The sequence below is a fragment of the Gadus chalcogrammus genome, chromosome 1 (assembly GCF_026213295.1).
Source record: "Gadus chalcogrammus isolate NIFS_2021 chromosome 1, NIFS_Gcha_1.0, whole genome shotgun sequence".
NCBI lineage: Eukaryota > Metazoa > Chordata > Actinopteri > Gadiformes > Gadidae > Gadus > Gadus chalcogrammus.
This window is the reverse complement of record NC_079412.1, coordinates 16021674-16032884: the sequence shown is the minus strand read 5'-3', so window position 1 is coordinate 16032884 and position 11211 is coordinate 16021674. Positions and strand designations below refer to the sequence as shown.

Sequence of the window (11211 nt, the reverse complement as noted above, 5' to 3'; positions counted from 1 at the left end):
CACAAAAGATACCGTAATGTAAGCATGATTCTACAGATTTTCTTGCCTTTTTAAAAGTATATGGATACATGTCCATATTGATGTCCAATACCTCGTCTCTTCCATTGGCCTTTCTATGTTTTTCTTAAAACGACTGAGCACCGAAGCCGAAGCCAATACAAATTGTCTGTCATGGCCCCTGTTGTGGTGCTGTGTATTCTCCCCCTGTGTGGGTCACACCCCCTGTCTGTCTCTGTGCTTTGCCTGCCACTCAACTGCTCACACCTGGCCTGCATCAACTCATCAACTCCCCTTCAAATACACCTGGTTTCCCTGCAGTCATCGCCAAATCGTACTTCGTGATACCGTGATAGTTACTCGTTCCTGGCGCCAGTGTATACTCTCTGTAGTGTTTTCTCTTGTTGAGTTCTCGTGCCTCACCTTTGTTTTCTCTTGCCTATAGTTTTTGGATCGTCACCTCCAGCCTGCAGTCTTCACTCCCTCCAGCCTGATATGCCCCACTCTCCAACCTACCTCCTGCCTCACTACTGGTTTTACTCAATAGGCCTGTTCACCGTCACTCCAACTCCTGTCGTGTCTCTGTGTTCTGCTCTTGGGTCCAGCAGCTATCGCTCTCATAACATTGTATTGGATATTGGTTTCGTGAAAGGAGCTCAAATCGCTGTAAACATAATGAAATTTAAATGTACTTTGCAAAAAACTGTTAATAGTATTGTCAGAAACAATACAAAACAGAAAGAAAAGGTAGAGAGACAGATGCAGACAGACAAAAAGAGGGAACATAAGGTGACTGAACGGATAAGTGAGGCAACAAGCTGTATTTCAGAGGCATTTTTTTTTCAAATATTTAGCTTTAAGTGCAAAAGTTTAGTTATAAAATTAAGACAACAAAACAATATTTGTATATTTAATATGGGGCAATTCAACAATAATAACATGCACTATGTTTTAAGTAAACTGCTTTTTTTTTTATAATGACACCTGGACACAAGGCTTAACATCAGAGACATCAGACGGCAAATATTTTCCAATGGTGCTAAGGGAAAACCCTTTTACACGCCAACACACGCATGCTAATAATTACAAGAAAAAGTCGAACACAGTTTACAACTCCGGAGATGTTGCTTCTATAGGGAAGTTATTAAAGTGTTATTTAAGGATGGTGGGAGGGTACTTTATGAGATCATAGCACAATCCTAATATTCAGGCCAACATAAAACATGTTTTTATTAATACGTATTGGCAAAGAAGAGCTTTTGGATAAAGAAGATTGGTTATTGAGCTGCTCCTCTTCAAATGAAAATCCAATAGGCGTTTACCTGCATTTAATGAGAAAAGTCTGCCTAGAAAAAAAGGGTCAGCAATCGAAATGGATAATAAGAGCTTCGGGACCAATTCTTCAGACATTTTAGGATTAACATTTTATGGTTTAGCTTCAGCTGCCAATGATATCATTAAACATCTTACTTGTTTATTCGAATACTTGTTTATTTGAATTATTATTTGAATAAAAAACTATTCGTTATGTATACGATATCAATGATGGAGTCAGACAAACAGCACATTATGACAAACATATGATCTCTTTTTCATGCACTCTTTGCCTCATTCTCTGAATGCCAACTTGCATCTGTCTCAAATATAAGCGGTCCATGACCCAACCCAGACCCTGATAGGAGCAGTAAAGAACAAACCAGCACACAGGCTACTCCATGGAATGTTCCCCATGGATTAGAACTCTGTGTGAGACTTGTAGAATTTAAATCATCTTGATCTGACAAATTCCAAAACTTTGTAGATTCTTCCTGGTTGATGCCTTTATCTGTGGGCCAGGTCTGCCTTCTTGGCAAGGCCCTTATCGTTTATATATTGTTCAATGGTTATTTGTTACTTAACACAATTCATGTAGGCCTGACATGTTTAACAATGACTGCATTGAACCATCAGGAGTTGTGATGCCATCAGTGTTTCCACCTCATCTCCAGTGGGACTATACTCTAGTGATAAGCTGCGTGGTTGCCAGCAGCTAATAGAGCTTCAGCTGAACTCATTCCAAGCTGCCTTCCATTGGGCTCATCGCACCAGTCACAGAGTGCTGTTGTGTGGGTGGAGTGAACTCTACCACACACCCCAGGGGGGGACTCTGGACCCCAGAAAGGGGTTATTTGTTCCTGTATTCTGACTGTAACCCGAGACTAAGGGCATGGATGGGAGTGATCTACTGCCCTTTGACAAAATATACACGGTATATTTTGTCAGAGTAGAATAAAATAGGGTTGTTATCTTCAAGATTACCCTGTTCAATTAGGGAATTAGCAGCATTCAACAAATTATGGAAAAATACATTTGTCATTCAATTGAATATGAATGGGCAGCCAAACAGGGCAAATTAGCCTGAAGACATGCGCACCCGCACGCACGCACGCACACGCACACGCACACAAACACAAACATACAGGCTCATATTTTAAGGTTGAATGCCACCGTTTCTTCAATAAAATACATTCAAGTAGACTTAAAATGTTTCTTTCCTGTGCTGCTCCCATTTAATTTAATTTAAATTGAATGCCTAATCCGATTATTCTCATGGGATAAATGGCTATAGTTTCAGCAGTGATATTTCGAAACGGGGTATTTTTGAATTAGGATCACATGTCCCTTTCGTAGTTAATTCGTTTTTGACCCAGTGACAAGTTTCCGTCATATAACCGGTATATAATAAGACTCCGCTTTAACCACCAAAATAATACGAGAGGCGGAACCAAAGCGTGAGAGTCCACAGTTTCTTACCGGTTGATATTGTGTGCCGAACAATAATAATGCATTTTTGAAGCATTGTGGCACACCGTTCAGTACATGAGAGTTCAGTTCATAGCTGCACATTAATTAATAACTAGGCTAATTACAAGTCATTGAATTTAAGTGCTTGATAAGTGAAAGTAAATATAGTTGTTTTACCTTTGCCAATATGTTTACAAAGGCATTTCGTGTCAAATCCAACACAGTAATCAAAGGATCAGACAGGTTAGTATTTATAGCGTCAGATTATATTTTTTTAAATTCAAAATATCTAACGTACTCAATATTTATTTGAATTGATATGGTATTCAATATCATGTTAATTATCTAAATATCGAGATATCTTTCTCTTCATTATTTTCTTTGTCATTCCTCCCCATCCTCTCTAGGAGAAAGCTTAAAGTCGATGTATCAACTGCCTTTCCCTTGTTGTCGGAGTCAGAGTTGTCGGAAGTTGTCCCAAACAAAGAAGAAATTAATGTAGTTAAGGTTTATGCTCACAAGGGAGATGCAATTACTCTCTATGTTCTTCATAAAAATCCATTGTTCTTTGAACTTGAAAAACGACTCTATCCCACAGGTAAAACACTGATTGAACTATGATTGTTCGAATTAATGAAAACGAAAGCAATGTGTCGCCAACAGCATAACATCTTGAAATGTTTTATGTATATTTTAGTGTATATGCTTTGGCAATACCCAAATGTTTTGCCATCATTTGCAACATGGGCACCTGTGATTCAAAAGATAGCTGGAGGTGCAGGTAAGTCTTTCAATTGTAACGACGTTCAAAAAGAATGAATACAGTGCAATCACAGCAATATGAACACAATGGCTGTGGGCCATCTATTCTTATCCGTAGATCTGATGCTACCTGGAGTGGTAGTACCTTCATGTGGCCTACCTGAAGTACGACAGGGCGAGTGCTGTGTTGTTAAAGTGGTAGGCAATGAGTAAGTCCACACACCCTCACACATATTCAGTCCGTCATCACACTTAAGTCCCATTGACTCTTCCATCGCATGGAACATCCTTGTTACCAGGGCACCGATGGCTGTGGGCATTGCTGCCATGTCCACTGCAGAGATGTGCAGTGCAGGCATGAAAGGAAGAGGCGTGTCTGTCCTTCACACATTCATGGATAACTTGTGGTAAGAACTTGTGTGTGAATAGAATAGTTTCAAAGTAAATACAAAATATCTGAAGCATGTGGCATATCTCTCTCTGTTCAGGGCTTATGGAGATAAATCGTGCCCTGCTTTGATCTCGGATGCTGAAACGACTGGAGGTGAAGTCTTGAACAGAGACGAGAATAATGAGGAAGGAGAGGGTGGTGAGGAGCAAGAGACAAATGTGGGAGAGTTATCTGATTGTCCTAATGGGCAAGGGGTTGACCAGGAGACAGAGAAGGCCTGCGCTGAAGTGGAAGGACTCAGACTGACCAAGTGTGAGAGTGAGAACAAGAACGAAGAGGAAGAAGAGGTTAACCTAGATGAGCAGATATCTCCTCAAGGTAAAGGTACACATTTGCATCTTGAACCTGCACATGACGCATACAGCATCACGTCTTGAATGAGAATTGCATTGACATATTTAATAGAAAAGTGTCACATTTTATATATGCAATATAACAGACACTGAGTATTTGTATTATTATGATCGTTATTATGATAGGAGGGGACGTTTTATAAATATTTATATGCATGACCCTGTATGTATGATTCATCGTGTTACCCCATAAAAGAACGAATGGCTTTCCCTCTCTCCTCTCCAAATGCATTGACCACGTTAACCACTTCCACAGACGAGATGGACGCCCTGCTGCTGCAGTGTTTCCTGCACGCCCTCAAGAGCAAGGTGAAGAAGTCCGAGCTCCCCCTGCTGACCAGCTCCTTCCTCCGTAACCACATGTTCCCCTGCTGGTATGGCTCGGAGAACGGCGTTCATCTTAACCATAGCGGCAACGCCGCACGGAATATTTGTTGTTTATTTTATTTTTTTGTGTTTGTTGCAGTCCAAACGGCAAACAATTGGACATCAAGAAATCCAGCTACAAAAAGGTTCAGTAGGCGTTCAGAAAGGACTCCTCTTTGAAATGCAGGATGGTTTATTTAAACGATTTGTAATAAAGGCCACCGTATATGACCGCGTGTGTGCACATTTGCTCTGCAGTTGTCAAAGTTCCTGCAGACCATGCAGCAGCAGCATCGGGTGGTGCGCGTGAAGGAGCTGACCAAAGGAGTCGAGAGCCTGGTGGAAGTGGACTGGAAGAACCCAGTGTGAGCAAAGCCCCCTAAGATCTCTCCAACAATATATCACTGTTTGGTTTCACGCCCATAAACTTCTTGGCCTTGTCTTAAGTGTGACTGCTTCACATGCTTTGAGCTTTGTCCTGTTGTTTTTGTTGATGCGGCCGTGGTTTATAGTCTACGCTCCTTCCGGGCCCCTGCCGAGCCCCATGTGGAGGAGGACCCTGTGCAGATGACAGAGGATGGCGAGAAGACTTACCATCCCCCTGAGATCACTATTCTGTACTCTGTGTCGGCACGCGTGGAGCCGCTGTTTCGAGAGGCCAACAAGAGGTGTGTTGGGCTTTTGGGCCCTCTGACCTCATCTAGAGCCATGCCATAGCCGTGTAATCGCAATTCTATTCTGTAGTGTCTTGTGAAAACATTGTGTTGGCCAAATCTTTGTACACACGCTTGAATTATTGAACATCATATCATGAAATAATTCTTGCATTGGGCCTCAGCTGTTAGAATGTCATATTCTCTGGACGGGCTTTTTATTTTCTGATTTGTGTGCAATATATTGTGCCTTGCTATCAAACAATGTTTAAATAAATCTCTGCTTTTTTTCTCCAAGGAAAGGAACGGTTCTCCAGCCAGGTGAAGTTAGGACTATAATAACTGAGTATGTCAAAGCGAACGAGCTGGTGGATGAAAATAACAAAAAGTAAGAGGTTGTTAATGCATATATATTTTGGATCTTTATTTGAGGAAAGTCCAGGTGCAGAAATGTATGTTTGTGTATATTTTACCCCTTCCAGTTATGTCCACATAAACCCTATTTTATGTGACTGCCTGTTGGAGAAGTCTGAGTACCACGAGGTCAGCATTCTGAAGTGGGACGATCTCTTTAGCAGGTAAGACAAATTATAACAACGCTAACTCTTTCTCAAGAAAGCAGACATGAAAGATAGGGCTGTGCCATTAATCAAAATTTGATTTAAATTATGAGTTTTGACTTTCAACGATTATGAAAACAAGATAATTAAGATAAAACGATTATTGTGCCGCATTCCTTTTTGCAAGAATGACTTGTGTAGGTTATAAATCCTGTGCACAGCTTTCCTTTTAAAGCAGTGGGGTATCAACCCTATTTCAAGCCCACACTCACTCACTCTCAATCATGTTAAGTTTGGCTCGAGCAAAGAAAAGTCATGTTTCCACTCAAATTACACAAAGATCGCGTCTGTTGTTATCATCAGTTACGACGCGAAAATGCAGAATTTTCTGATAAGATACGGCAGTGAAATAGACCCTGAACCTAATATAGCAAGTGAATATGAGCCATACTTTCATCAAAATATCCCATCGAAATTTCAGATTTAGAAGATTCAATTATTATGGAGATGGCTTTTTAATCCAAATGTATATTTGGAAACGAATGGTGCATACTTTAATGTATCAATGTGTTGGAGACGTTGGTTTATGAGGTTATCTCCCTGGTCGATAACTAAAAGTAGGCTCGTTCAGAGGAACACAGTATCCAAAACAAAACTGTTGCCATACAACTGCACACGATGCTTGTAATCAAAAGCAGCCTGTATTTAGGTCCTGAACTGAAAGTGAACATTGGCTATCAAGATGAATGATCAACACATATAACAGAAAGTGATAATTAGATTAATGTAGTTAGTGAACGACTATAGATGCAATAAGAGAACTGTAAAAGAAAATGCAGAACGCAACCATAAAGAGATGTTCAGCAGTGCAAGCCCCACCCCTAAAGTTCCTGTACTTTTGGAGAAGTAGGACCCCCGGGCAGGGACCTTTTGAGGGCTAAACTAATGTCCCCACAACTTAATTCAGACGTGGTGTAGTGTGGAAACATATTTTATCTTATTTATTTTGGTTTAATTTATTTATTAGGTTTATTTATTAACCCCTATGTTTATTTATTTTGGGTAGGTTGTTAAAGTGCACTACAACATAGTTGATCGTATTTATTTTTATTGTATTTGTTTGTATTTGATTTGTTATGCTATTTAAATGTATATATTATTAATTGGTCTCATCATTATTTTACCTTTTTTTAAATTAGTTCAATTGAATCATATTTAAACTTCAAGGAAAGGAACTGTAAAAAAAAATAAAAAAATAAAAATAGTATCCACCTAATAATAGTCGTATGTTTGTTTATACAATAATAAAATGGTCATATAAGAAAAATGGGCTAACTGCTCCAACTTTTTTGGCCAATATTTCTCAAATGGAACTAAATTAAACAATTTCTGCGATTTTGGTGTATTTTTGACTATTTTTGTAGCCTGTGAATCTTTTTATCATGTTTAGCTTTAATATGAAATTGTGGGAAAAGTAAAATATTTTAGGGCATAAGACCCTAAGGGTTTCATGATGCATCTGATTCTAGAGATTAATATTCTGAAAGAACTTTGAATCCATGTCAATCTGGTGAGGAGAAATAAGCCTAATTCATGATTTTTTTTACAATAGCGCCACCTTTGGGTGCAGTACCACAAATTTGGGTTTCTGGGTAGTGGGGGTTATTGGTAACCATGCCTGAAAATGCCAAGAGTTTTCGATTTACGGTATAGGATGCAGTATGACTTTTACAGAATTTGAGGAAAAAAAAAAACGTTACAGAAACAATAGGTGACCAAGCAGCTTCGCTGCTCGGACTCCTAAATATGATGTTTCCAAGTCAAGTCCAATCTCGATATAGACAAATAATCGTGATTATGATTTTTGCCCTAGTGCAAGACAATGTTAATCCTCTTCCCACTATTTTAATGTAGCATTTAAAATAGAAAATTAAAAGTTCGATATGCAAGGTTATGAACCAACAGAACCATTTATTTGTTCACAGGACACTGAGCAAAATGCAGGAGTGCTCCCAGTTTGTAATTGCCGGTCAGCAACCTATTATGAAGAAAGGCCACATTGAGCCCATCGACATAACCGTAGCCTCTCGAGGCTCTAACAAGAAGGTGGGAGTGCGCCAATGTTTAACTGTTAATTCTCACTTGTTTATAGTGTTCCTTGATGACGTTTTTCTGAATTACCCTGTAGGTAACGCTCATTAAGAACCTGGAGATGTATGGGTTGGACCCCATAGACGTATCAGCTGCCCTGCAACATAGAGTCCAGGCCAGCGCTGTGCTGCATCCGGTTCCCGGGACTAAGGACAAGGTTCTGGTTCAGATCCAGGGCAACCAGATTCAGCAAGTTGGCAATTTACTACTAGGTTTGGAATTTGTTTTTTCTTCATGGCACATAGATTTTAAATGTTTACATAACGCGTTCCGACAAATTGCACATAATTGTCATTTGTTGGGTGATTTAATATTTTCCAGATCGGTATCATATTCCTCGCAAGTACATCCAAGGCCTGGAAAAAGCTCAGAAAGGGAAGAAGAAATAACAGCATTTCATCATAACATACACCATATGTTATCTGTTTATCTGCTCACTGCTAAAGTAATAGCCACTAACCACCATCCATGCCATGAAGGTGCCATATAAATCTAATAAAAGGACTACATGTTGTTTTATTTCCTGGCCATGCATTGGCATTTCCTTAATAAGTCATAAAAACAGCTTATTTTGCGATGACGCCGGATAACAAGAAAGCTTTGAAGTGATTCAAATGTTTATGAATTTGATTTATTTCTACAGTGCGCTTTTGATACCTATATCGTCTATAGTTTTTGTAATTCTAAAATATGTTTGTCAAAATATTGTTTTTACACATGCCAAAACAGGAGTAGAATACAAACTTCCAGGGTGAGAATCCCATATTTATATGTCGGTTAATAGTCTTAATTACACATATTGATTTACTGGTGTACCTTTAAAACCACACACTGCAGGGAGAGTTAATTCATTTCTAAAAAAATCATTCACGTTCCCCTTGTGAATGATCTTGGGGAATGCTTTTGTCAGAGATACCAGTGGTAGAAAGACCTAGAATTGTACATCGGGCCAGATTACTTCTTCCTGAAGCACAGTCAAGCACATGACCTGCAGGTAGCATCTGCTGTCTCCAGTGGTGTTTGTCCAACCGTGGTACGTTAGTTTTATTACAAAGGCGTGCGGCATCACTTTAAACAGATGCGTTCCTTTCTTTGTTCTCTAAGACACATTTGACAGACGTACGGTGTAGTATGTAGGGTAGGCCTATAGCTAGAGTAGGCTACGTAGAGTGCAGTTGTGCTGTGATCTCCGTGGACCGTGACATTTAGGCCCCCCTCCATCCCAAATGGTTAGGGACAACCTGCAGTTTAGCCGAATCACTGGACAACATGGGTCAACTCAAACAGGAAATTAGATGGGAAGGAGGTCAAAGGCCGAAGAATATTCTGCAGCATGCTGCACCGCCAGATGTTTGCCTTCATGTGTCTGATGGGATGAGGAATGTTGGTTTTGGCAGAAGAAGCGCCCAGTAGTCCTTTTGTAACCCAAATTGGTATCTAGTAACTAGGCATATCATAATTTGGTTCAAGTTGTTTCACATTTCGTACAGTATAATAATTAAGATCCCTATTCAAACTGGCCGACAGATGGCACTGTTAGTGGTCTTATCCCTACATGCGGCCAATTGGGAAGTGGGCCGAATAAGCAGGGAAATCATTTTCCACTTATTGGCTGTACATGAAACGTATAACTGTTCATATGTTTTTATGTAGACGGTTCCTTATCAGATCTACCTACAGCTGTTAATAGGGTAACCCCGGTTTCAACCAAAGGCATGCTGACTGATATTTAATGGTCACCACGGCCACCGATGAGATCACCTCGCCATGGTACGTCGGGCGAACACCACAAACGTGAGGGCGCCGCCGGGCACCTAAGGCAAAAATTTAAAACACCACACGCAACATAGTTTTAGGGCCCGTGTCCACCAAAAGCGTTTTTAAAAGACGGAGCGCCGGTCTGCAATGCATTCTCTATGGCAGGACGCGCAAGCAGCACGCCTTTTAAAAAGCCGGCCGGAGCGTTTAAACGCTCCACGCGCCTCGCGCTTTTAGACGCGCGCCCCCGTTGAAAAAAGTTGAACTTTTGAAGAAAAGCGCTTCACGTCATTGGCGCTTTTTTTGAACGACCAATCAAAATCGAGGATGAGGCAAGGCTAAAAGTATAAACCGAACTCAAACTGAAACAAACTGAAACATGTCGGACGAAAGCTGACAGGGCCATGGATGTACGATTCTGTTATTAATAATAATAAGGTCATCACTTTGAAGTGATTGATTTACAAAGTGATCTTATCTTATACGTAAGTTCTTCTTAGATTGATTATCACATTCATATTAATCATAAATATCATATGCATATTTGCTATGGAGTAGGTTATAATTATGCATTTTAGAGGCATCCTATCGTTCTCTGTGGAAGCACTTTCCAATAAAACCTTTTTTTTTTTTTTTATCAGTCCTAGACCGTAGGTAAGCTTTCCAATTCAGTGTTTTGTAAAGTGACACGCAAACATATAAGTGCATAACAAAAAACACCTGACAACTTGCTTGTGTCATTGGTTTTGCATGATATTCAGCCATCCAAACATATTGTTTCCATGGAGTGGAGTCTTTAGTATTTTCTAATGTCATTACCAATGAACACGAACCTCATTTAAAATGTGTTGCTAACTGAGAGTCATGAGGTGAATCCATGAATACCTCATAAACAGCTGTGTTCACATGTTTATCAAATTATTGTTTCCTATTTAATCAGTAAAAATGTCTATCAACACAAAACTACCAACATATGATCAGGAAATTGCATTAGTCAGCCTTTTACTAGAATGTACAAATCAAAAACGAGTGGAACATACTTTTTTGTGAGAAATTATCAAATTCACGATAGAGAAATGTAGTCAACACTTCAAAAGTTCATCGAATATCTATAAAATAGGCAGATGGGTAGACTGGTTAGCCCCGCCCATTCAGCCGGCGATTTGAATTCTCCCTGCAGAAGGGTCTGGTGAAGAGCATTAGATTTCTTTCTGCTTCCGATATGTTTTTACGGGAGCCAATCACCAAGCTGGCTTCTCCCTACCCCTGGTGCGCTATTGGCTGGTTTAACCCAATGACGACAGGGAAGCGACGGGCAGCAGCCAATTGCGTACAGAGTCAGTTGAACTAGGCCCGATGATCATGGCTCTTGAGCT

The 11211-nt window shown here is 40.0% G+C and overlaps 1 protein-coding gene across 1 annotated transcript; it reads left to right on the top strand.

The window, feature by feature from the left end:
* The first annotated feature begins 2777 nt into the window (after positions 1 to 2777).
* eif2d (eukaryotic translation initiation factor 2D) lies at positions 2778 to 9656 on the top strand. Its single transcript, XM_056592121.1, has 15 exons — positions 2778 to 3024; positions 3189 to 3379; positions 3479 to 3562; positions 3662 to 3752; positions 3843 to 3950; positions 4032 to 4312; positions 4604 to 4721; positions 4814 to 4859; positions 4972 to 5078; positions 5226 to 5381; positions 5665 to 5754; positions 5849 to 5944; positions 7912 to 8032; positions 8115 to 8289; positions 8399 to 9656. Exons 1-15 carry the CDS (start codon positions 2969 to 2971, stop codon positions 8464 to 8466), a joined length of 1788 nt encoding a protein of 595 aa, XP_056448096.1. The 5' UTR covers positions 2778 to 2968; the 3' UTR covers positions 8467 to 9656.
* The last annotated feature ends 1555 nt before the right edge of the window (positions 9657 to 11211 follow it).

Coding starts and splice junctions, on each gene's coding strand:
- eif2d (XM_056592121.1), top strand. CDS start 2,969: ATGTTTACAAAGGCATTTCGTGTCAAATCCAACACAGTAATCAAAGGA. Junction 3,951..4,031: donor ACATTCATGGATAACTTGTG/GTAAGAACTTGT, acceptor CTCTCTGTTCAG/GGCTTATGGAGATAAATCGT. Junction 5,755..5,848: donor GTGGATGAAAATAACAAAAA/GTAAGAGGTTGT, acceptor TACCCCTTCCAG/TTATGTCCACATAAACCCTA.